Here is a 25,729-nt window from a genome sequence, read left to right as displayed (position 1 = left end):
ATCTGGGCAAAATCCACACCTTCTTCCAGCACTGATGTCTCCCCCAGATTGTACCAGGAATCTCAACAGGTCTCATTAATAAAATTAAACCTGAGGCCAGTTATTGGGGTGAATGCTGGAAGATCAGAGAGACAGAACAGGCCACACCTCACCTGGCCAACTTCTCAGCTGATCCTGTTTCCTCAGATTGGAAGCTTCTGAGTCCTTATCCGAATGGGTCTCAGCTGAACTGCTGCTCAAAGGCCTAAAAGCTTAACCAGCCAAAAGCTTCTAGTTTCTGGTCTTCATGGCTTATATATCTTTCTGTTTTCTACCATCACTCTCTGAGATTAAAGATTCCATTCTGGGATTAATGGCATGAGTCACCATGCCTGGCTATTACCAATGTGACCTCGAACTCACAGAGATCCACCTGGCTCTGCCTCCCAAGTGCTGGGATTAAAGGCGTGTGCTACCACTGCCTAACCTCTATGTTTAATATTGTGGCCGTCCTGTTCTCTGACCCTAGATAAGTTTATTAGCATCCACAATATTTCGGGGAGCACAATACCACCACACAGAGTCCAGGCCCCTCCACTCCTGCCCTTCACTGCTCAGCTATCTCTCCAGCCTCTGCTCCCCTGCTTTTGCATACAAGGCCCAGGACGTTTCTCCTCATCTCTTGGATCAAATGCTGAAACCCAGATGTGCTGAACTGCTGCCTCTTTGAGCACAGTGTCAGGGTGACTGGTTCTAGCCTTGGCAGGGCATCCTCAGAGACTGACGTTTGTTCCTGATGGTCCCTGCTCCCCCCTGCTTTCCACCAGGCCTCCAGTTGCTGGGGCAGCTCAACATCTCCAGTGAGTCTGAAGCATTTGCCTGCTGCGTGCTGGAGGCCAGACTGCCACTTGGAAACTTTTACAGGCCCAAGTTTGGTCAGAATTCTTGCACTGGACCCAGCAGACCAAACTAAGGCTGTAGCTCTGTCACACCACGAAGCTCTTGGTTTACAGATTTGGGGCCACAGGAAGTGTGACTTCTAGCCTCCATCTCACAGAAGTGTGAACCTCGGTTAGAATTTTCTACATATTTAGCCTTCTCCATTGTACCCAGAACAAAGATCAAGACCACTTTACCCACTGAAGAGCAGAGTGCTTGACTAGCATGCCTGTGGCCTCCAGTTCCTTTCCCAGCACGTCATAGGAAAGGAAATGAAAAACCAAGACGTTTACCGACCACATTGCTTGTTTGCCCATGTTCTCTTTTTTTAATTTACTCTTTTGTGTCTATGAAATGTCTTGCCTGCTTGTAGGTAAGTGTACCTACCACATGAGTGCCTGGTGCCCATGGAGGCCAGAAGAGGGTGTTGGCTCCCCTAGCACTGCAGTTGGGATGGTTGAGAGCCATCGTGTGGGCGCTGGGGACATGAGTCCTTCCAGGAGCTCTCAACGGCTGAGGCATTTCTCCTGCCCTTTGGAACCAGTGCATTAAATGGCTCCACATTAAAACCAGTGCAAACCATTGCATTGTCTTGGCTGGAGGCTTATAGACACTGGCTGTGCCTCCAGAGTTCAGCTCCTGTACCCATGTGTCGCCTTGCCATGACTGGCTTTTACATGGGTGCTGGATCAAAACTCAGGTTTTAGGCCTATATGATAAGCATTTACCTACACAGACACGGTCCCAGCTCAGAAATGTATTTAAACTATTTTTTAGATTTATTTATTTGTGCATGTGCCTGTTTTGCCTATCTATATCTATGTATATGTATATGTACCACACGTGTGCCTGGTGCCTGAGGAAGTCAGAAGAGGGCTTTGGATCCCCTGGGACTAGAGCTACAGCCAGTTGTGAACTGAAGATGCTGGGAATCGAACCTTGGTGCTCTGGACAGGCAGCAAGTGCTCTTAACTGCCCAAGCATCTCTCCAGGATCTATACTGTCCAATAGAGTTGTGACAAGTGCCGGTAACACCAGTATTCTGGAGGCAGACACAGGAGGCTCACAAGTTCAAGACCTGGCTGGTCTACATGGTGACACTGCCACCTAACCAAGATAAAACAATCCAGGGTCAGGTATGTGGCTCAGGAGCGGTACAGCACTCACCCAGCATGCCCGAGACCCCAGATTCCGTTCCAAGCTTTGGTTGGGGGGCACCTGGTGCTGCCATGGAGTATGGTGAGGAAGGGGTCTGGTTTATGATGGGCTCCAGAGCCTGTCCCGGGGAGGAGGGGGTCTTCAGGCATCATCTACTGGAGCTCAGGGTCTTTGGCTCTGCAGAAGGTAGGTGTTGGGTCACACTGCCCATGATCAGTTCTAATTCACCAGGCTTCCCTTCTTCCCCCTACCTCTCCCCCAACCCCTATGTGTGTGTGTGTGTCTGTCTGTCTCTATTAACATGGTCTTGTTAGGTGTCTTAATCATTTTTCCTGTCCCTCCCCCTCTGCTTCTGCAGGACAGTGGATGGGCCTCGGTGTGTTCCATGAGGCAACCATGTGGTTTACTGACTAGGGCATCGAGTTACATCAACTGACTCTGAGAACTGCTTAAGGGAGAGCGAGTCCACACCCCAAAGTTCCCTTACCAACCATGCACCAGGAACAAACAGCCCAGAGGAGGGAAACTCTCTCTCTCTTAAAGTCTTATTTTTTAAAGATTTATTCTAGTTTTATGTATATGAGTGTCCACCTGCATGGATGAATATGCCTGGTGCTCACAGAAGTCAGAAAAGGGTATCAGATCCCCTGGAACGGAAGTTGCAGATGGCTGTGAGCAGCCATGTGGGTCCTGGGAGTGAAACCCAGATCCTCTGCAAGAGCAACAAGTGATCTTAACTGCTGAGCCGTTTCTCCAGCCCGGGAAAGTTTTTTGTTTGTTTGTTTTTTTGTTTTTGTTTTTTCTTTTTTTTTTTTAAACTGAAGAATTGCAAGTAATAAATGAGGAGAAAAAATAAGAAAATAAAATAAAAATCACTCATTTGCAACTCCATGAAATAATGGTAACGGACAACACATCCCAGGATGGTGTTGTTGCTTAGGAGGGTTACAGGCGAAACTTCCAAAGATGTTTGTGCCCCCAACCCTGTGCTCAGTCAGGGACAAGCAGACTAAGCAAACATGAAGGAGCAGTGGGCAACACATGGAAGCCAAGGGGGAATTGGACTCTCTCCAAGAGCAACATGAATCCAGCCAAACCTTCATGGGTCTCACAGCTGCAGACACGGGAGATGGAGGGGACGTTAGATGACATCAAGGAAGCAAAAATACAAAGGCAGAGAGGGCCATCCCAGGACAACCCGCTGTTTCTGTCCAGACAGGACTGAAATCAAGCTGCCAGCTGAGCAAACACAGGGCCAAGAGTCAGCAATTAGGGACAGGCAGTGGTGGCACACACCTTTAATCCCAGCACTCGGGAGGCAGAGCCGGGGGATCTCTGTGAGTTCGAGGCCAGCCTGGGCTACAAAGCGAACTCCAGGACAGCCGGAGTGACACAGTGAAACCGTCTCAAAAAAAAATGAAACAAAACAAAACCAATTGTGGATGTTGGCCTGTCTTGGTGGGGTATACCAACAGTCCTGGTTCTGAGGCAGGAGGATTTCAGGAATTGGAGATCAGTTGGGCAGTATAGTTAAGATCCATCTTAAAGCAAACAAACCAAAAACTAACCTAAACCAAATGTTGAAAACATGGTAACCATTTTTCTTCCTTTTGTGGTTTGAAAAAGTCTATTAGCCAGGTGTGGTGACACACTTCTGTTATCCCAGTACTTGGGAGACTGATGCAGGAGGATGTTGGGCTGGAAGCCAGCATGGGCTGTGTAGTGAGTTCAATCCACTTTGAGACACATAGAGGAATTTTGCTAAAAACAAAGTGATTAAAAGACAACACATCTGTCATGTTTTAGAAAACCTAAGCTTTTGTATTTGTGTGTGTGTGTGTGTGTGTGTGCATGCACGCTCGAGCATGGGAATGCACTGAACTGAGGCCTCCTGAGTGCTGACGTGCTTACCTCATGCTGTGTCAGCAGCAGCCCCAAGGGGGACAGGACAGATTGTCTTAACACTTCTCCCAGAAGCTATCCAAAGAAAAATGACCCTCTAAACTGCAAATGAATGTGACCAGCATTCCTCTATGTATAAAATATTTTTTAAAGCAGAGATGGCAGGATGGCTTAGCTGTCAAGGGCGCTTGCCACCAACCCTGACAGCCTGCGGTCAATCCCTGGGACCCACCAGAGGAGGAGGAGAACCAACCCCACCAAACTGTCCTCTGACCACAGTATACCTTTCTCTCAATAAATACACGCACCCCTCAAGGACTGAACCCAGAGTTTGGGCATTCCAAGCACAAGCTTTACCACTGAGCTACACATTCAGCCCAGGGAGTTCGGGGTTCCAGGCTCTTTCCTTTTCCTGCGGAGAAGGACTCTGCTTTCCCCGACACCAGTGGCATCTGCCTAAGGGTGAAGGCGATGCTTTCTCATAGACTGTCCTCACAGGCTAGGCTGACGAGGCTTCCCATCTGGCTTTACACATCTGTTCCCTACTTAATATCCCACACCATTCTAGACATAAAATATCCTCAGCAGGGTGGTGGTGGCGCACGCCTTTATTCCCAGCACTCAGGAGACAGAGCCAGGCGGATCTCTGTGAATTGGAGGCCAGCCTGGGCTACAGAGTGAGTTCCAGAACACCCAGGGATACACAGAAACCCTGTCTCGAAAAACCAAACAAACCAACCAACCAACCAACCAACCAAACAAAATACCCCAAACAGCTCCCTGATACTCCTGGACACCATGAAAAGCATCAGTGAGGGAGGACTGTCAATGGGCAAGTGGGGTTTGATCGACGGGTTCTGTCTCCCAAGCAGTGAGTGGACCAGTCTCTCTCCTAACCTCACTCCCGTCTCACCAGGGTCCCTGGGGCAGTCAGGAAGTTGTGAGTGGACGGAACCACGGACTCCACAAACGCTTTTTCTCCTTCATTAAAAATTTAAATTACAAATATTTTGATTTATAAATAATCAAGGGTGTGTGTGTGTGTGTGTGTGTCTGTCTGTCTGTCTGTCTACCTATACTCTGGAAGGACATTCTGCCCTGGGGACTTTAAGCAGTCCTCTTCAGATCTTGTACCTGCTTCCAAACCCTAGGAGGATGGCCAGTTCCCTGGGTCCATATTTGTTCAACACTCCAGGGGACAACCCCTCACCCCCATCCTGTCCCAGAAAGCAACAGCTCCACAGTCCTGAGAGAAGGCACAGGAGGGCGATCCCCAGCATTCTGGAAACTGCTCCTGGCGAGGAAGGGACTTCCTGTCTGGGAGAGGAAGCTGGGCCGTTAAGTCAGAGCCCAGTGACTTCCCTGTCAACGGGAAACTGCTTCTGCAAATGACCAGATTCAGTCCGAGCACGCGCTGAGTTTCGGGCACCCTCGGAGAGCCGTGAAGCCGGAGTCCAGGACTTGGTCCTCGGGCGCAGGGCGCAGGGCGCAGGGCTCAGAGCGTCCCGTAGACGCTGACCTTGACCATGGAGATGCTCTCGGTGTAGCGGTTCAGGCCTTTCTCGTACAGAACGAACAGCTGCGGGGGCTGCAGCTCTCCATCCCCGTCCGTGCTGTTTTCCAGGGTTGTCAGGGACGAGTAGCCGCTGGGTCCTGGCCACAGCTGGACTCTCTCTTTCTGCCAGGACGTGCCATTGCTGAAGCTCCAGCGCAGGGTCAGGTTCACGCCTGGGGGGGCGAGGGTCAGGAGGGGTGCGTCTCCGCTCCGTCCCGGCTTGGGCTCGGGCCCCTCACCCCACCCTCGGGCACTCACGGAACTCAGGATGCGCTGGGTTGGAGAAGAAGACAATGCCCGAGCTGGTGGCCACTGCTCCCGCTGCCACCACCGGGTCCACGAGCTCGGGGTCGAAGGTCACATCGCGGGGCCTGAGGGTGTCGCAGGCGTCGTAGCTGCGGAGCACGATCCTGCAGCGGCAGTGGTAGTTGTTCTGGTTCCGGGCGTTGACGATGACCGAGCCGTCGGGAAGCTCGTAGGGCTAAGGGGGAGAAGAGGGCCTCAGGAGAGCCGGAGGGGCCGGGGCCGGGGGCCGGGGCTGGGGGCTGGGGGCCGGGCTGGGGGCTGGGGGCCGGGGCCGGGGGCCGGGGGCTGGGGGCCGGGGCCGGGGCTGGGGGCCGGGGGCTGGGGGCCGGGGCCGGGGCCGGGGCTGGGGGCCGGGGCCAGGGGCTGGGGGCCGGGGGCCGGGGCTGGGGGCCGGGGCTGGGGGCCGGGGGCCGGGCTGTCCCCACCCGCTGCCCACCTGGCACTCGTCGGGGTTGAAGTCGTGCTCGTGTTTGGGCTGCCCGAAGGGGATGCCGCTCACGCCCGTCCCGAAGTGCCAGGAGGCGCCGTGGTCGTCACTGAGCAGACAGAAGACGCCGTCGCGCTCCAGCGTGCCGTGTCCGCACACAATGAGCCGGCCCTTCCGGGGCTCCCGCCGCTTCTGCGGGGTCAGGGGACGCGGGGTCAGGGGACGCGGGGTCAGGGGATGGCGCTGTGCAGCTCAGGCAGAGAGCTGGCACCTCCCAAGAGTGAGGGCGCTTCTGGGTCCCTTGTGCCCGGGTTAAGAAACGTGTGTGTGTGTGTGTGTGTACATGACGTCCCAGGCCTGTAATCCCAGCTACTCAGGAGGCTGAGGCCAAAAGATGGCAAGTTCAAGGTTTGCCTGGGCTGCAGAGTGACTTTAAGGCTAACCTGGGGAACTTTAGGAGATCCTGTCTCAAAATAAAAGTATAATAGAGGGCTGGCTGTACGGCTCGGCTCAGTGGTAAAGTTCTTGTCTAGGATTCGTGCACAAGGCCCTAGGTTAATAACACCTTTCAAAAAAAAAAAAAAGCCAGGCGGTGGTGGTGCACACCTTTAATTGCAGCACTCGGGAGGCAGAGGCAGGTGTATCTCTGTGAGTTCGAGGCCAGCCTGGTCTACAGCGCGAGTTCCAGGAAAGGCGTAAAGCTACACAGAGAAACCCTGTCTCGAAAAACCAAAAACAAACTAACAAAAAGATTTTAAAAAAAAGAAAAAATAGCTCATCCTCTCAGCCCAGGCTGGCCTCTGACTCACTACATAGCCAAGGCTGACCCTCCAAACTCTACTGCCTGATGCTGAAACTGCAGGCATGTTTCACCCACATCCACAGTTTCCCTGTGTGGCCCTGACTGTACTGGAATTCCCCCTACAGACCAGGCTGGCTTTGAACTCACAGAGATCCGTCTGCCTCTGCCTCTTATGCTTTTTATATCCCCACATTCAGTACTCTCTCTTCAATTTCATTTTTTTTTAATGTAGCCTGGCTTTGAACTCAGTGTAGCCCAGGCTAACCCTTAACTCACAGTGACTTCCTGGCCTTTTTGTTCTGAAGTAAACTTTTGGTTTAGCACACAAAGAAATGGGTTTCGCTGTGACATTTTCATGCATACATACATCATGCTCGGTACTTATGCCCTCCCCACTGCCCTTCGCTGGAAGTTCCCCAGGACATGCAGAATGCACTGCTGGGCACAAGTGTCCACCCAGCCTTGGGAGCTTAAGGCCAGCCTGAGCGTGGACTCTGCCGGACACCGGGCACTGTGATAAAGGTATGTGTCTTACCCTGCTCAGGCTAAGCACAGAGGTGTTGACAACCTCCATGTGAGAAGCCGACGGCAAAGTTCCGTCTTCTCCACAGTAGGTGTTCTTTCCAGAATGCTCGCCACCCCCCACCCCAAGGAATCCCACTCAAGAAGAAATCTGACTCCCAGGATCTTGCCCTCTTCACCTGTCCCCAGGGTAAAAACCTGAATGCCAGAGCCTGGTCCCGGGGCAAACATCTCTGTGCCAATGTCCACGGAGAGATTCCGGGGTGGGCTCCAGGAAACGCCGTCATCCTTGCTCCACATCAGCATGGTAGAGGCCACTTGGCAGTTGACCTTGTGAGCACAGAGGGTGTAGATAAGGAACACCACTCCCGTGTCCACGTCGTTGACCACGGCCCCCAGGTTCAGCCCATCCGAGGCCTCTCCGTCGTCTATGATGAAGGCTGTAGAGGACCATGTGCTACCTGGAAAACAAGCAGTTTCTTGTTCACATCCTGACTCTCCGCAGTGACCTTAAGGTGGCACCAGGACCCTGTTCCTTCTTTCCCTGACATTATTTCCTGCTCACTCCATTCAGCTACCTAATTTTCATTCCCAGTGAATTATGGGATCACCCCTTGGTGGCTGCGGTTAGCTCCCTGGACACTGACCCCCTCGGGGTTCCCTAACTCATTAGGGACCCGGGCCTCCAAGCTCTATCTCTGGGCGGTTGGCTCGGTGAAGGGAACCCCCCACTCCCTACCTCCAGTCACTCGTACTACCACTTCCCACCCGGCACCTTTGTACCCTGGTCGGTGGACCTCCTCATGGCGATGAACTTGGCCCCCTCATCGGAGGCAGACTTTTTCCTGGCCTCGGCGAAGGCGAGGAGCGAGCCCCGAGGGGTGGCTGTGATGAGCGGGATGCGGAACGTGTCCACCGAGCCGATCTGCCTCCCGCTCACCCACAGCAGCTGCTCCATGGTCACCAGCGGCTGCACCTGTGTGGACGACGCCTCAATGCAGACACGCTGGGCGAGAGGCTCTCAGACCCACACCGCTCCAGCTAGGGTTGCCGAGAGAGGGCAATGGCGAGCCCGGGCAGGGGAGAGGGGTCGCAGAGGAGGGGGCTCACCTGGCTGAAGTCGCCCTCCACCCTGGCCCGGGATCCCGCCAGCGACACCAGCAGCAGGGAGATCGCCGCGAGCCCCGGACCCCGACGGCACGGCCAGCAGCTCGGCGGGGCCCGGGGTCCGCTCGGCCGTGCCCGCACCATTGCTGCCCGCCCGACGCCGGTCCACGCACTGGTCACCCGGGCCAGCGGTCAGCTGACCCCGGCCCCGCCCCTCGTGAGCCGCGGCCCCGCCCCTCGTGAGCCGCGGCCCCGCGCGGCCGCCACTCCAATTGGTCCTTCTGGCTGTCCGACCTCAGCACGTGACCCAGGAGGCGGCCTCGGTCCCCGGATGAGCTCCTTGATTGGCCCTGATACCCGGAACGCGACGAAGGGGCGGGGCCTGTTTTAAAGCCACCGGCGGCCAGGAACTGAACCCCTTGTGGGAAACACGCGAGGGACGGCGGTGTGACTCAGTTGGTAGAGTGCCTGCCTAGTTTGTAGGAAGCCCTCGGTGCAATCCCCGCCACCACCTAAATCTGGTGCAGTGGTGCACACCTTGTGTATAAATAAATTATATTTATATTGTTTATTATATTTAAGTCACCTGGGGTTAGGGAGATGGCTCAGTGTGAAAAGCATTTGCTGTACACTCCTGAGGACAGGAGCTCAGCTAGCAGAAGGACAGGACTTTGTATCTCCAAAATTCATACAAAAGCTGGGCAGGAGCCGGGCGGTGGTGGCACACGCCTTTAATCCCAGCACTCGGGAGGCAGAGGCAGGCGGATCTCTGTGAGTTCGAGGCCAGCGTGGTCTACAGAGTGAGTTCTAGGGAAGGCGCAAAGCTACACAGAGAAACCCTGTCTCGAAAAAACAAAACAAAACAAAAAGCTGGGCAGGTATGGAACCCACTCTAATCCCAGTGCTCTGGAGGCAGAGACAGGAGGTCACATGGGCAAAATGGTTCTCTGAACTAGACGTTTTTTTTGTTTTGGTTTGGTTTTGGTTTTTTTTCTTTTTCTTTTTTTTTTTTTGTTTGTTTGTTTGTTTGTTTTTTAAGACAGGGTTTTGCTGTCTAGCCCTGGCTGTCCTGGAATTCACTCTGTAGACCAGGTAAAATGAACTGGATGTGGTGGCGCACACCTTTAATCCCAGCATTTGGGAGGCAGAGGCAGGCGGATCTCTATGAGTTCAATGTCAGCTTGGTCTACAGAGCAAGTTCCTGGACAGCCAGGGATACACAGAGAGACCCTGTCTTGAAAAACTAAAATAGCCGGGCAGTGGTGGTACACACCTGTAATCCCAGCACTTGGGAGGCAGAGGCAGGTGGATCTCTGTGAGTTCAAGGCCAGCCTCATCTACAAAGCGAGTTCCAGGACAGGCTCCAAAGCTACACTGAGAAACCCTGTCTCAAAAAACAAAAAACAACAAAAACCAGAAACAACAAACAAACAAAAACTAAATTAATTAATTAAAAAAAAAAAAGAAATGAATAGTTACCCGGATTGTTGGTGGCATATTACCTTATTTGAACAATATGCCCCCTACACACACACTCTTCTTTTGAATCAAGGTCTCACCCAGCTCTACCAGGCCTTGCATTCACTATGGAGTCAAGAATGACCTAGAATTCCCAATCCTCCTGTCTCCACCTCCCAAATAGTGTGATTACATGCAAGAGTCCCAGGCCATATTTATGCTGGAGACAGAATCTGGAGGCCCTTACATGCTAGTTAGCTAGCCACTCTACCAGCTGAGGGACACCCTAGTCTCCTAACCTTAGCCCCTGAACAAATTTTCTTTTACTCGGTATCAAACTGTGTAACGGCAATTTAGACTTTAATAAAAGAGAAATGAGTTTGAAAACAAAACCTTACTTATCAAGAATATAAAATATTAATCTTTAATAAAATCTGTTTACTATACAATTGTGATCCTTAAGGCATAGATAGCTGGCTTCTGTGCAGGAGGGCATCAGTTCTGTCCGGGTCACGACCCCATCTCTCACTTCTTCCTCTTTCCTTCACCAGGTGTCTTATTCTTCTTACCCAGAATCTTCAGAAGTGACTTGGGCATGTAGTAGGGCCGCTCCTGGGAACCATCGTTTCTTTCTAGATCCTCCACTGAGGGGCAGAAAGGACCCATTAGAGGGGATCTGATAAACGGAACCCTGTTGAACCCCAGGAATAATCTGGGCCGTGTAGATCAAACAGGCTGGTTTCCTGTCCAAGCCATGTAAGGCAGCTTATAGAACCTACCCAGAAGCTGTATAACCTGCTTCCTCACATAAAGTGTATAAATAATTGTATTATTTCATAGAGTGACAGCAGGATTAAGAAAAATGGCATGTCGGTTCATGAGGTGGCTTTCGTCTGTAATCCCAACATTTAGGAGGTGGAGACTGGAGGACTTAGAACACAAGCCTAGCCTGAGCTACACAGCAAAACTCGGTCTTGGGAATGGTTGTGCATCTTCATGATTCTAGCACTTGGGAGGCAGAGGCCGGAAGACGGGAGTTGGCCCAGCCTGGTCTATCTATCGAGTTGGAGCCAGCCAAGAAGACAAAGAGAGACCCTATGTAAATAAATTTTAACCAAGAAACAAAACCATAAAAGAACAAAATATTCCTGTTAATTGCTTAGTGCATGGCTTAGCACAGTTGTGGGGTGTTCCTGCCTTTGCAGACACAAGGTCCTGGGGGCATTATCACTGGGACAAAAAAGTACCATGATTTCTGAGGCAGGGGGATCATGAGTTTGAGCCAGCCTTAGCTATACAGTTATTTCCAGGTTAGCCTGTGCTACATAGTGTGATTTCCATCTCACCTTCCTGCATGTCCCCTCCCCCAAAAGCCTAAATAAAAGAAGGAAGAACATCCCCCACCACACACATACTATGACTACCTCCTGGGAAGTGTTTTGTGGTTAAGATCTTCCTACATTTCCCAGCCAGGCCTCTGTCTGAGAAGGTCCCCCTCTCTGAGAATGTCCAGGGTTTATCTCTTCTTTCCTCCCCAACTTTTAGTCTTAGAATGTCTGAAGATATTCTCACTGGTCCCTTTAGTTCAGAAAGCTACAGGCAACCAGTCTCCAAGAGAAGCCTGAAGAATCAAGAGCTTGAGAATGGGGGAGGCGGTTGGTCGGGGGACACTCACGGAAGCAGAGGAAGAGCGTGTCCACACACATGCCAAAAACACTGAAGAAGCCACTGGCGATGACGTAGGCCCCCATGATGGAGGTCTGCAAGAAAGAAGACTGATTGGGACCCCTGGGCTCTTCTGGAGACGTGGGTGAGGCAGAGAGAGGTATCACTCACCATGATGGGCAGCCAGTAATAGTTGAGGTGGGGGTTCTCAAAGTCCTTCCCCAGCCCCTTGATACGACCAGAGAAAAAAAAGAAGGACAGAACACCTGTGTGGGCAAGAGTCCCGGGTCAATGCTGCTCCTGTGCAGACAACCCGTTCTGCACCCCAGAGGGCGCCTGGCTCTGTAAACCCTGACCATGGCCCTTACCGACACCTCCGACCACGAGCAGCTTCCCAAAGAAGAGGAGCAGGTCTGTGACTTTATCCAGGACAATGACCCTGTAGTGGGAGTTAGGGGTGAGGGACCTCGAAGGGCTGGGAACAGCGACATCTAGTCCCATTTCAAGATGGTGATAGTGGACCACTGGACCAAACATGAGACCCTTCTGAGCAGAGTCTGCCCAGGAGGCCAGCTTAATTAAAGGATGGGAAATCTGGGTAGGGGGCCCCATGGCAGCCTGACCTGACTACGTTCCTCATGAGCAGCATGAAGGCATTTTTGGCTGAGACACAGAAGTTCTTCCCATAGATAGCGATCTGAGAGGGCCAGGAAAGGTAAGAGCCACACCCTTGGTCATCTCACCCACATGATGGTGGAGCCTGGGCAGAGGGGCACAGGGCAAAGGGCTGATCGAGGGTGTGCTCACCATGATGTAGGCATTGCGGTTGAGAAACTTAATAAACTTCTCCAGACACCAGAGGCAACACTTGAAACAGCAGATGATGCATCGGGCCACAGGATTTTGGGATCCTGGGGTCAAAGGAAGCCAATGCTTAGCCACTGGTTTCTGCCTGCCCGGCCCCCTTCAAGACTCCAGCAATCCCGGTCAGCAGCTCACCTCTTAGCTTGTGGTCAATGTATTCCAGGATGACCCGGGCTATCTGCACAAGGGTCAGGATGAGGGCTCCGAATGCCAGTGAGCCAGTGTGGTAACTGCAGAGGGTATTTAGGTCAGTTGAGGCACCCCAGCACTTCCTGGTATTCCTAGGGCTAACATTTCCCTAGGGGGCTGCCCCTGGCTTACCGGAGTGTGCGGATAAAGGCTGAGCTCAAGGGGAAGGTAGGGATGTCTTGAGGCTTATGAAAGGCCCAGTAGAAGGAGGCAAAGGCACCAGCAAGGACACACTGGCCCAGGGCCAGTACCCAGTTAACAGTCCAGAAGAGCCCCAGGACCCCATAGATTTGCAGGTTGAAGAGAGAACGTTGGGCCAGGCCTGTGGACGAGTAGCCCTGGAAGGCACACGTGAGCCCTGGGCACGAGGAGAAGTTCTTGGATTGGGCCTGGAAGGGACAGGGAGGACATGGCAGGTTCAGGCCCGGGACTTGCAGGCGGATCCTTGACCTTCCCTGTTCCTAGTAGCCTCCAGGCTCAGATCACCTCAGTCTTGTCATAGTGTGACTAACCAGCTTCCTGGTTTCCAGACGGGCACAAGAGCTGTCTAGAATGCCTCGGGCAAGACCAGTGTGTGGGTGGTTTTATGGTTTCAGCCTGCTGTCCATCTTACTTTCCCAGGAACCTGTTTTAGAGAAGACTCTGAGCTGGCAGCAGAGCACCCGGGGTATTTAATGACATTAAGTAATTTGTTGGCTGTAATAACAAAACAGTGTCGGGGTGTGTGGCGTGCGCCAGTGTTCTGCCGGGATTGAACCCTGATGTTCACACATCCTGCAAACGCCCCCCACAAAACTGAGCGTCATGCCCAGCTTCGTTAGACTTCGCCTTTCTTCTTTTTTTTCCTTTCTTCCTATTTTTAGTGTAGAAGTCAGGGCTTTAGGAACAAAGGACAACTTTTTATCACTGACCTAATCCTCAGGCTCTGCTTCTTAAGTCATATGTCAAAGAGTTGGAGAAGTATATCAGTTGGCTGAGTGCTGGCCTAGCACATAAAACCCTGCATGGTTGGGCTCACCTGTAATCCCAGCACTCGGCAGGCAGAGCCAGGAGGATCACAAATTCAAGGTCTCCTCTGCCAAATAGCAAGATCCAGGCTGAGCCTGGACTACAAGAGACCCTGTCTATAAATAGATAAATAAGCAGGGTGGTGGTGGCACACGCCTGTAATCCCAGCACTCGGGAGGCAGAGCCAGGTGGATCTCTGAGTTCAAGGCTAGCTTGGTCTACAGAGCGAGATCCAGGACAGCCACCAAAACAACACTGAGAAACCCTGTCTTGAAAAAACAAAACAAAACAAACAAAACAAACAAAAACAGATAAACAAACAAACAAATGCTCTTTGAGATCCACCTTAGCATACTTATGTGCGAAGTGGCATTATAGTCAGAATTTGTATTCAAACTACCTGAGCTATGTAGTATTTTTACCCCAGCAATCCCAACATTTAAGGAAGCTAGTGGTAAGGGGGTCACTGTGAATTTGAGGTCAGCATGGGCTACAGAGTAAGTTTCAGTGCAGCCTAGAAAACGAGAGAGAGAGAGAGAGAGAGAGAGAGAGAGAGAGAGAGAGAGAGAGAGAGAAGGAAGGGAGGAAGGGAAGGAAGGGAGAGGTACAGGGTGATGGCGGCACACGCCTTTAATCCCAGCACTCGGGAGGTAGAGGTAGGCAGATCTCTGGGTTCGAGGCCAGCCTGGTCTACAGAGTGAATTCCAGGACAGCCAGGGCTACATAGAGAAATCCTGTCTCAAAAAAGCAAAGCAAAACAAAACAAACAAACAAACAAACAAACAAACAACAGAGAGAGAGAGAAAGAGGGGGGAAGCAAGCTATGCCAGCCTCCAGAAGAACAGAGTTCCATTCCCAGCACCCACATGGTGGCTCAGGACCGTCTGAAACTCTAGTTCCAGAGGATCCAAGGCCCTCTTCTGGTCTCTTTGGACAGCAAGTACAATGTGGTGCATAAACACACATGAAGGCCAGACACTCATCTGCACAAAATAAAATAATAGTAAACAAGAAAGAAATAATAGAAAAATAATAAAAGAGAGAGAGAGAAAACATTGTTTTGAATTTCCTAAAAGTTGAGGGTGGGGGCAGCTTAAGGATGTAGCATGAGGCCCTGGGTTCAAACTGTAGTGTTGCGAAAAGGAGGAGGAGAGGTTCTTACAGGAAGCTGAGGGCCCCGGATCTGGGCACAGGGACCCACACCACTGTACTGTTAACTTCTGCATGTGTTTGGAAATGTCCATAATAACACATAAAAATGAATAATTAAAACTAAACAAATCCAGAAAATATGACTTTAAAAGCTTCATGGCAGCCGGGCGGTGGTGGCGCACGCCTGTAATCCCAGCACTCAGGAGGCAGAGGCAGGTGGAACTCTGTGAGTTCAAGGCCAGCCTGGTCTACAGAGCGAGTTCCAGGAAAGAAGCAAAGCTACACAGAGAAACCCTGTCTCGAAAAACAAACAAACAAAAAAGCTTCATGAGTGTGTTGTACCTAAACCACGACCATGTTTGAAATAAAACTGGGCATTGGGCATAGCGGTACACAACTTTAATCCCAGCACTTGGGAGGCAGAGACGGGTGGATCCCCTTGAGTTTGAGGCCAGCCTGTTCTGTATATTGAGTTCCAGTCCAGCTAGGGCTATATATATAGTGAGACCCTGACTCAAAAAAAAGAAAGAAAGAAAGAAAGAAAGAAAGAAAGAAAGAAAGAAAGAAAGAAAGAAAAGGAAAGGAAATCAAAAGGCCCCCTTCTCCCAACAGATCAAGGTGGGTTTGTGGCTGCCTTTACAGTTAGAGGGTGAGTTACAAAGGAAAGCCAGGTCCCCCTGGGCGCAAAACGTAGTGGGTCTTCTATAAATCTGAAAGAGCCTTCTCTCTCTTTTGTGTGTAGGGTTGTTTTTGAGGCAAGGTCTCCAGGATGACCTTGAAGTGGAAATCTTCACTCTTAACCTCCAGGATGCTGGAGTTAGAGGTGCGTTCCTGTGGGCATGGTGTGGCTTTTTGTTATGCTTATTTTTGTTTTTTAGGGACAGCCTCACTAGCTCAGGCTGGCCTCAGACTAGTTGTGTAACGAGACTGGTGCAGATCCTCTCCTCTGCCTCCACCTCTCAAGTGCTGGGAAAGTACCCACAGGCCTCCCAAGTTCCTCCAGACTTCGCTCCTGTGGACCTCTCTGTGCCGCTGTCTGGGGCTCTGTTCCCAGAACTTGAAAAGGGAAATAAAACAGTCCATCCAGTGGGAGTCTCTGTCCTGGGCAGGCATTGTACACAGCACCAGATGTACCCAATGCCATTAAAGCTCCTAAGCCACCCACAGGGAGACGGCGATTAGGATCAGCTCCGATTTATAGAGCAATGGGTGGAGACCCAGGAGGAGGAAGCATTTAATGGCCTTGGAGGCAGAGAAAGGTCCTGCCTGCTTTTCAGCCTCCCCACCTTCACTAGAGGTCCTGTGCCCACGTCACTCTCTACAAAATGGGTACTCAACTGTAGAACTGAGGAGGTTCCATCCACGTGAGAATCCTTGCCCCCTCAGGTACTTCTGCATTAGGGGAGATCTGGGCTAACTGGCCCCCAACACCCCCTCAGCACCCACCCTACTCCCTCTCACCATGGGGTCACAGGACTTGTTCACAGGTACGTCCTCACAGCCGGGTGCGCTTGGGTTGAGCACCCGATAGATGTACTGGGGTTGCCCGGATGTAGCCAGGTACCCAGAGGTGAGTCAAGAAAAGCATGATGGCAACTGTCAATCAAAGGACACCCCTGGAACTGGTGCAGGTTGTTCGCCACACACACAGGGCTGGCATTCAACCCCTGCTCACCCGTGCCACTCAGTCCCCTTACATCCCCACATGGGACCTGTCCTGCCCCCAGAGCGCCAGTCGGGGCTGTACAAAGGATACAGAGCAGTCATGGCCCAGTAACCGATGCAAATGACCAGGAGCACGAAGGTGACCAGAGGGTAGAACATAGTGGACATCATCTGGCCCACAGCCCTGCAGGGAGACAGAAGCAGTCCACTGAGGCCTCAGCCCTGGGCATCCTCTCCCAGGCCTGACCCTGGCTGGATTCCTCCTCTGGCCTGCTTGAGTCCCCAGGCCCGAAACAGAACTACAGCTTTTGTCTCTTCCACATCCCCAGCACCTGGTTCCAGGCCTGGTACACAGTAGGCTTGCTGGGTGAGCCCAGGAAGGCTCAAGAGACACTTGGCGGAGCCTGGAGTCGCAGGAGACACATGGAGGACTCAGGGAGTGTAAGGGAAGAGAACCCCCAAAAGGTGGCCTGCCCCTCTGGTCCATTTGGCAATGTCTGCTTCTCCTACCTCAACCCCCTCCACCTCGACTCCCACCTGTGCCTACAGAGTGCTAAGCCATTGTTCTACACATTTAGTCAACAACAATGCATTCAGTCCCCACAATGCCCTTGCAAAATTTAGACTGCTGTTACAACATCTTACAAACAGGGAGGCTGGGTGTGGTGGCACATACTTTCAATCCCAGCACTCAGGAGGCTGAGAAAGAGCAGGGTTGCCATGGGTTTGAGGCCAGTCTGGGTTATATTGCAAGACACACCCTCAAAAGAGTGGCCGGGGTAGGGAAATGATACAGGAGGACTGGGGATGTAGCCTTATTGGTAGAGTGCTTGCCTAACACACAGGAGGCCCTGAGTTAAATCCCCAGCACTGAATAAAGGAGGCCAGGTGGTACATGCCCACAATGCCCTAGCATTCTGGAGGTAGATGCAGGAGGATGCATTCAAGGTCATCCTCAACTATATAATGAGTTGGAGGTCAGCCTGTGCTGCCCAAGAACCTGTATGAACACCATCACCACCATATTGCGCAGGCAGGGAGATCAGGTGTTCAAGAACAGCCTCAGTTACATAGCTGCTCTGACATTAGCGGGGGTCTACATGAGCTCCTGTCTCAAAACAAACAAACAAGCAAACAAACAAACAATTCTTGGGGCGGCATTGACGGCTCTGCAGTTAAGAGCACTGGTTGCTCTCTAGCACGGTCTTGAGCTCACAACTGTCTGTAACTCCAGCTCCAGAGGATCCAATTGCCCTCTTCTGGCCTCCAGTGGCACCAAACATGCATGGTGCACAGACATGCACGCTAGCAAAACACCCATACATAAAACAAAAATGAATCAATCTTATCTCCTTCCATCCCCCCAAATAACAACAGAACAAACCAGACAGGGAAACCGAGGCCCTAAGAGTCTGAAACTCAGCAATGTTACTCACTGAACAATTCTGCCTTTCTCCTCCAGGGTTCTTATTACCCCATCCAGGCCAGCACCCCTGCCCAAGGCCCCCTCTCCCTCACAGGCAGGCCCTGACCTGCTGGCCTCCTTCAGCAGAGCGATGGCAATTCGGATCCTCTGGCGCAGGAAGATCAGCATGAGCAGCAAGATGCCCTCAAGGACAGCCAGAACGATTACTGTGTGGGGACAGCAGGTGGTGGTCCCCAGTCAGGGCGAGGGTCACCCAACCAATGCAACCCTTGGCAGCCAGTGGACGGAGGGGGCAGCAGGGGACTCACGAGCAGCCAGCCAGGTCTCCTGCACACTCTGGTAGGCACTGAGGTTGGTGGTGAAGCCCAGCTGGGAGATGGAGGCGCCCTTGTCCCGAAGCGTCCGGTACTGTTGCCAACAGTGGTATATGCCATAGGCCAGCACAGCTAGCACCCCCACAATCAGCAGCAGCACCAGGGGAGCTGCCACCAGGCGCAGGAGCAGGATAAACAGCAGACTCAGTACCAGAGCCACACCCAGGGCCCTGCAGGTAAGGACCATAAATGAGGGTTGTCTCCTAAGCCTTTCAGAGCCCCCCAAATTCCTTTCCCCATACCCTCAAGTATTGTAGTTTCAATTCACTTTCTGATACAAGTCCTGCCTGGCTCAGGGTCCATTCCAAGCTAGCTCCCCACTGATCACAGCCTTGGCTTCACACTTAGGGAAAGGGGTCAGGGAAGGGAGGAGGGGGAGGAGGGAGGGGCTGGATCATAGGGAAGCTGTGGACTCACACAAGGATCCAATACCAGGACTGGGCAAAATCTTCAAAGATCTTCACAGAGACATCCCGGGCATTGATGCTGTCAAGGAGGCCACTGTTTGGAGAAGGATGGAGTCAGATGGGGCTGAGGGTATGAAGGGACATGGGGCTGATGGAGAGAGAGGACAACATTTACCTGATCCCCTTAGAGACAGTGGTGTTATCGATCCATTCGTACCCGGGTAAAGTGAAATTAATGTTGGGGGATGGAAAACAACGTCCCAGAGCTAGAAGAGAGAACAGGGGCTGCTGGGTGGGAGTCTGTCTGGTCCTCCCACCCCAGAGCATGTCACAAGAGGGAGCAGGGATGAGCGGGCTCTGCTCTTTCAGGGTTGGGGGTGCTACAGCCTGTATTCCCTCCCTACAGTTGGGCAGATGTCCTTACACCCCTGGATTTCCTGGATTCCTGCAATACTCCAGCCCTGACCTTGCTTCCCTACCTAGGCCACGGCCTCTTCATTCCACAGCATATTGGTCCCTCAGCAGAATGGGTCATCTCAGCAGGCTGTCATGGCCCTGGGCCAGGCTTCCAGGCCCTGGAGCCTATGCACATTGCACACCTCTGCGCTCACTGTGGAGTCTCTAAGGAGCCTCCTCAGAACCTCCCCTCTCCTCTCAGCTCAGCCCCTGCCCCATCTCTATCTCTGGATCTCAGGCTGGGCCGGTTACGTGACTGACTCTGGATCCGCATGTAGCATGTAGCCGAGCAGGTTTGTTTTTATCACTTTCATCCCAAAGTTGAGGAAACAAGGCACAGAAAGGTTGAGTAACTGGCCTGAGAGCCATCCGCTGGAAAGTTTAAATCCAGGTCTGTTTGCTTCGGAGCAGCCCTTGGGTGCCCTTCCCTATTGCACTGGCCTTGGAATCTTGTCTTTTCTCATACTGTAGTCAAAAAGTATTGTGGGGCACACATGGGTTGCAAAGAGGGTGCCGAGAGAGAGGAAGTTAGACACATAGAGCTTAAGCTTTAAGCTGTTTACGAAGAAGAGAGCAGATACAAAGGATAGTGCAGAGAGGAAGTTAGCTTGGGTTGTTTGTATGGAGATTAGATACAAATGGTGCTGAAGGAAGTATTCTCTACCAAAATAATAAATAGATAGATAAACAAACAAACAAACAAACAAACAAACAAACAAAGGCAGCTAGACCTGGTGGTGCCTTCCTGTTATCTCAGCAGAGGGACAGGCTGAGGCAGGAAGATCACACACCGGAGCCAGTTGGCCACAGAATGAGATCCTGTCTCTAAATAAACCAAAGCAGTTCTGAGTGTTGCAGGGAAGAAGTGTGCACCAAAGAAAGGTCAACTGTGATTGGCCTACCCAGCCTCGTCTGCGTGTAACAACTGGATGGATGTCTCAGGTAGCTGTCCTCTCTCAGATTCATTCATCTATGTACATTTTATTTAAAAAAAAAAACAAAAAACAAAACAAAACAAAAAAAAAAACCCACCTTTTTTAGATTCATCTATTTTGTTTTATTTTTGAGGCAGGGTTCACCACGTAGGCCTTTGCTAGCCTGGGACTCACTGAATCCATGGAGATCCTCCTGCCTCTGCCTCCCGAGTGCTGAGGCTAAAGGCGTGCACCGCCATGCCCAGGGTATTTTATGTGTATGAATGCTTTGCCTGCATGTGTGTATAAGCACCAGCGTGACTTGTGCCTGTGAAGGCCAGATGAGGGTATCAGGGCCCCTGGATGGTTATGGATAGTGTCCAGCCACTGTATGGGTGCTGGGAACCCATTTATGAGTAGCACACACTTAACTGCTGAGAGTCTCTCCAGCTCTACCACGATTATTTTCAAGATTTATTATTGTTGTTCTGTTCTGTTTCTGCAGTGCTGAGGATGGAACCCAGGGCATTGCACAAGCCAGGAGAAAGTGTTCTGCACACCGCTCACCCACACGAAACACTATTACATCTATTTATTGTGTGGGTTGTGCAATGTCTGTGGTGATTAGAGAGCTGGTTCAGGAGTACATTCTCTCCTGTAGGTCCTGGGGATCGAACTCAGGTTGTCAGACTTGGTGGCAAGCACTTTTATGTGTCAAGCCATCTCGTCAGCCCTGTTTTATTGTTGTTGTGAGAGAGGATCTTGCTATGTGTCCCAGGCTGGCCATCGATATCTCCTGCCTCTGCCTCCCTGTCAGCTGGGATCACAGACATGCGGCATCTGACTGCTCACCCAACCTCTTGGAAATATCTCTGATCTCTCCACCCAGAATGCAGGGAAGGCATGCTGAGGGCCTCTCTTCTTCTGGGCCTGCTTCTTTCATTTGAGAAATGAAAATATTGGATGAGAGGGGTAATGCCCATGGTTCTCACCTGGAGTGGAAGGGAGGAGGAAACTGGGACAGAGTTCCTGCTCCAGGGTTTTCATCACACTCTGGGGATGGAGAGGGGAGAACAGACAGATACATATAGAAGTGTGGCTCCCACCATCACTACCACCTCCACCACCACCATCACCACCACATCATCGCCACCATCACCACCACCACCACCACCACCATTATCACCATCATTACCCCCACCACCACATCATCACCACCATCACTACCATCTCCACCATCATCACCATCACTACCACCACATCACCACCATCATCACCACCACCACATCACCACCACCACCACCACCACCACCACCACCACCATCACATCATCACCACCACCATCACCACCACCTCTGCCACAACTTCTACCACATTAAGGCTCAGACAGGCTCATCCCTCCTTAGAGTCCAAGTCCTCCTCCACTATGGGGTGGGAACCAGCATTTACCATATCTGGGGACACCTCTGGTAGACAAAATTTCTTGTTTTCTTTATAAACTTCACCCACTGTCTTTGAGAACTGGGACCTGTCCACAGCCCACGGGGCCTCTGGGCAGGAGGAGACGCACACCTGTGGGTACAGAACATGCTAAGGGGCTGGTACCTAGGGCCTTGGGGACAGGCGGGCTCGCACAGGCCCTGGTTTCTGACCTGGGGTGTGGGGCACTGTAGACCATTCTGGGCGATGGAGATGATGTTGGTGGCCACGATACAGTTGAAGATGTTGAAGTATAGGACATAGGATTTATTCCTGCAGGAAGAGCGGGGACACATGCCTAAGGGCCTGGACAGATGCAGGATGTCATTCTCTTAGCGCACAGACAGCCCTGTGGACCGAACTAGTTAGGTCCAGCTCCTGGCCCCGCTTCTCTGGGGAGATAAGGAGACCCAGAAGACCACCTATGGTAATAAATTACAACAGCCAATGTGTGGCTGAGAGTATCAATTCTGGAGCACAGCCCCTACGGTAGCTTTACGACCTTGAAGTCCGTCTTGTATGAAATGGCGGTATCAACGGTCTTAGCAGTTTAGGTGTGAAACACCCCACCTGCCTGGAGCATTGTGATGGGATAGGAGTGTTAGCGGTTTATTGTGTACCGGCATTTCCTGCATACTTTCTGGAAGGCGCTGTTGCTTCAATGGAGGAAGTTAAAGCCCAGAGAGGCCAAGTAAGCTCTTCAAGGTCACACAGCCCAAACATGACCCAGACAGCAATGTCTGAACGTAGGCATTTAAACTGGCCCTGCCCTGTCCAGTCCCGGGGAGGCTGGGTGAGCAAGGGCTGGAGAACAGCAGATGCCAGGCTCTGGTGTCTACCTTGGGGCGTCTCCCGCCCCCCAAGCTGCTGTCTTCCCTCCTCATACTCACTGGTTCTCCCCCATGCCACAGTAGGCCCCTGTGGAGTTTCTGGGGTAGAGCACTTGCCGAGGGTCTCCATACACCCAGGCTGGAGAAGGGACAAACAACAAGATCACCGTAAGGCAGACACTTGGGGGCAGGCAGCTATGTGGTAATCCCTCCCAGGTTGCTGCCCCTCACCCTGGGTACTTGGAAACTTACCCACAAGCCCCACCACGATGTAACCCAAAATGAAGAGCAGGAAGAGGACACAGCAGATGATGTCTGTGCAGCCCCTGGGGAGAGATGGACATCTGAGCTGGGATGTGTGTAGGGATGGGCGGGGAGTTTGGGGTGCAGGTGTGGGGCATAGTCTAGGGGGTCATGGATTAGAGGATTGGGGAGTGCTAGAGAGACTGGCATGCCTGTTTGTTTGTTTCTCTGTGTAGCCCTGCCTGTCCTAGAACTCTCTGGTAGACCAGGCTGGCCTTGCCTCCCCGAGTGCTGGGATTAAAGGTGTGTGCCACCACCACCTGGCAAGATTGGCATTCTTTATCTATTTCAAAAAAATTTTCTTAGGATAGGGATTCTTCTGCTGGAATATAATCACACATGATAATTACAGATAATCACACATGCACGTGCTCGTGTGTGTGTGTGTGTGTGTGTGTGTGTGCGCGCGCGCACACACACACACACACACACACACACACACACACACACACAACCCAGGCTTGCATACTCATAGGCACATGCACAGAGAGAGAGACAGAGACAGACAAAGAGAGTGAGCTCAGAAATGCTCATCTGGGTGAGTTTCCCCCAAATTTATACACACCTGAGTAACTGGCACCCAAATCAAAAACTAGAATGACCCAGCACCCAGACCCCCCTCAAATCCCCCTAGACACACAGACTCCTTTGTGGACAAACCAAATCCTCCCCACATCCCTGGAGACGGTACCCACAGCTCACCTGTTTTTGATGGGGCCTCGAAAGGAGGGGTCATATTTGGCTGATTTCCCTGAGGGCGGGGGAGGGTAAGAATGAGGTACTTGAAAGGCTCTCTCCCCACATCCTGTCCCTTCCAGACATCCCTGGGTCCCAGCAGCCTGGTTGGTTGACTAGCAGGAGGAGGTCACTGGGGAGCTGGATCAGCAGTATCCTGGTTTGCCAGCTCTGTGAGCAGCATGGTGGAGCCACAGGTGGGAAGTGGGGCCTTTGTTTTCTGTAGCACTGGATGTTGAACCTATGGCTTTCTACATGAGGGGCAAACTCTCTACTTTGTATTTCAGATAGGATCTTTCTGAATTCCCCAGGCTGGCCTTGAACTTGCCATCCTCCTGTTTCAGCCTCCTGAGCAGTTGTTTTTATAGTAGGCGGCTGGAAATGTGTCTCTGACTCTCCCCCTCAAGGCCATCTGAGTAGCCTTGGTGTGGCCCTGGTCCTTTCTGTCCCTTCCCTAGCCAGCTTCTGCAACCCTTCTTAGTGGCTCTCAGGCCCCCATCCTATCTATCTCTGCTCTAACCCCCTGCCTGGTCCTCTCAGGTGGGAAGCCCCTCAGGGGACCATGTCACTATCACACTAGCTCAGCCCTCTGGCCCAAGGATGTGACAAAGAAAGTATGCTCAGTTGTGAAATCCTGCAGGGCACAGGGAGGAAGCAGGAACTCTGCAGACCCTCCACTGGTACCAAGGCGGCTCTCGATAGCCAGCCAGGTTGACATCTGAGCTGGCAGTTGGGGTTGTGGCCATGTCCTGTTCCTGGTCCTCCCTCAGTACACAGGGGAGGGGGTGGGGCCGGGCTGCCAGGGTCCTGGTGGACACTGAAGGAGAGCTGAGGGCTGGCATAGCCTGGGGTAGGGTGGAATCTGCTTTCTTGGGTATTCTGGACTCTGTCCCACCCAGACTTACGGACACAGAGTCAATGATTGACCCAAAGCTGCTCCAGGAAGTTTTCTGTGGAGTGCTCTGGCCCTTGCGCGGTCTCCTAGGGGACACCAGCCCCACCTAGAGGAGGCCCAGCCCTCAGAATGAGCTCCCCTGTAGGCTCTGGAGATCCTCAGGTAAGGAAATGCCCGCTCAGCCCTGGCCTCTCAGGACTTCAGAGAAAGACTTTCCAGCCCTTTCATTTCACCAGTTCTGGAAGGCCCTGCTTCCTCTCTCCTCAGGCCTCACCTTCTACAGAGAGAGCCCTGTCCCGCTTTCTCAAAGTGCCCCAGACAACCCCCTCTTCTTTTCTGCCCAACAAAGACCTTAAGGCAGGCATCAGCCCTTTCTCCACCATAGTCCTTAGACCCCGCTTTCCACAGGGGTTGCAGCAGGCAGACCCCAGCAGCTCAGGGTCCCAGCCCCTACTTCTCACAAGGGTCCTTAGTCCAGGGTACCAGCCCCTACTCTTAAAGGGATGACAGCAGACAGACCCCAGCAGTTGAGGGTCCCAGTCTCCCACTTCACAGGAATCCTAGTAGGCTGTCTCCTGAAGTTTGGGGTCCCAGCTCCCTAATCCTCACAAGAACTTTGTTAGTTCAGAAGCCCGGCTTCCTAGCTCTTCACACAGACCCCGCTCTGTCAGTCTCCACAGGGTGTGGGTTGGCAGACCCTCAGCACCTTTTCGTCTCAGAGATCCAAAGTCTAAACCGGAGTTCCCCTGGTTTGCAGGAACCCCAGGCTCCCACTTGGTGGCTCTGAGCACAGGACACTGCTGGACCCTAAGGTCTGTCCTGAGCAGAAGCTTCAGGACTCCAACCTGCCTCCTAACCATGAGGGCTTTGTTTGCCAGGTCCCTGCCCTCAGGGACTTAAGAGTCCAGGCCCGAACCCCTGCGCCCCCCACCAGCCCCCAGAGGCCAGGCCCAACACCTACACACTCAGATTCCACTTCAGTATGCAAGACCTGTGCTGGGGCCCAGCATAGACCATTCTCCCAGGACAGGATTCTCTCCCTGTTTTCCCAGGGCCTCTCCTCAGAGATCTAGGATTCTAGTTCCTCTGCCTGGAACCAACCTCAGCCACCACGGCCTGTAGATCCCCGCCACCTCTCTCCAGAGCCCAGGCCTCTAACCCGAGCCTTACCGTAAGCCTCCTTCTCATCCTGCTTTCCCCCCATGGCTCAGT

The 25,729-nt window shown here is 52.3% G+C and overlaps 2 protein-coding genes across 3 annotated transcripts; both read right to left on the bottom strand.

Annotated features, from left to right (window-relative positions):
* Nucleotides 1–5,004: 5,004 nt before the first annotated feature.
* On the bottom strand, nt 5,005–8,899 carry Neu1 (neuraminidase 1). Its single transcript, XM_036167735.1, has 6 exons — nt 8,701–8,899; nt 8,374–8,566; nt 7,789–8,051; nt 6,276–6,458; nt 5,792–6,014; nt 5,005–5,706 (listed from the first exon to the last, which is right to left on the bottom strand). The coding sequence occupies exons 1-6, from the start codon at nt 8,839–8,841 to the stop codon at nt 5,474–5,476; spliced, it is 1,236 nt and encodes a 411-aa protein (XP_036023628.1). The 5' UTR covers nt 8,842–8,899; the 3' UTR covers nt 5,005–5,473.
* A 1,781-nt stretch (nt 8,900–10,680) lies between these two features.
* On the bottom strand, nt 10,681–25,721 carry Slc44a4 (solute carrier family 44 member 4). 2 transcript variants are annotated; one of them, XM_036168238.1, is made up of 21 exons: nt 25,688–25,721; nt 23,590–23,638; nt 22,837–22,910; nt 22,645–22,723; nt 21,928–22,027; nt 21,725–21,847; nt 21,268–21,328; nt 19,081–19,171; nt 18,916–18,999; nt 18,433–18,668; nt 18,231–18,330; nt 16,790–16,882; nt 16,495–16,597; nt 13,006–13,262; nt 12,820–12,914; nt 12,628–12,731; nt 12,444–12,517; nt 12,189–12,259; nt 11,992–12,086; nt 11,831–11,915; nt 10,681–10,799 (listed from the first exon to the last, which is right to left on the bottom strand). In XM_036168238.1, the coding sequence occupies exons 1-21, from the start codon at nt 25,719–25,721 to the stop codon at nt 10,681–10,683; spliced, it is 2,127 nt and encodes a 708-aa protein (XP_036024131.1). The 2 variants fall into 2 exon arrangements, with proteins under 2 accessions (XP_036024131.1, XP_036024132.1); XM_036168239.1 differs by lacking the exon at nt 21,725–21,847.
* Nucleotides 25,722–25,729: the final 8 nt, after the last annotated feature.

Source organism: Onychomys torridus, chromosome 18 (assembly GCF_903995425.1).
Source record: "Onychomys torridus chromosome 18, mOncTor1.1, whole genome shotgun sequence".
NCBI lineage: Eukaryota > Metazoa > Chordata > Mammalia > Rodentia > Cricetidae > Onychomys > Onychomys torridus.
This window is presented reverse-complemented; position numbering and strand designations above follow the sequence as displayed.

Bases quoted from the DNA above. Each gene is read 5' to 3' on its own strand.
- Slc44a4 (XM_036168238.1), bottom strand. From the start codon at position 25,721: ATGGGGGGAAAGCAGGATGAGAAGGAGGCTTACG. The intron at 22,724-22,836 runs GTAAGTTTCCAA...TCCCTTCTCCAG, and splicing joins CATCGTGGTGGGGCTTGTGG to CCTGGGTGTATGGAGACCCT. The intron at 22,028-22,644 runs GTGAGTATGAGG...CTCTTCCTGCAG, and splicing joins TGTGGCATGGGGGAGAACCA to GAATAAATCCTATGTCCTAT.
- Neu1 (XM_036167735.1), bottom strand. From the start codon at position 8,841: ATGGTGCGGGCACGGCCGAGCGGACCCCGGGCCCCGCCGAGCTGCTGG. The intron at 8,567-8,700 runs GTGAGCCCCCTC...TCGTCCACACAG, and splicing joins TGGAGGGCGACTTCAGCCAG to GTGCAGCCGCTGGTGACCAT. The intron at 8,052-8,373 runs GTACAAAGGTGC...CTTGTTTTCCAG, and splicing joins GAGGAGGTCCACCGACCAGG to GTAGCACATGGTCCTCTACA.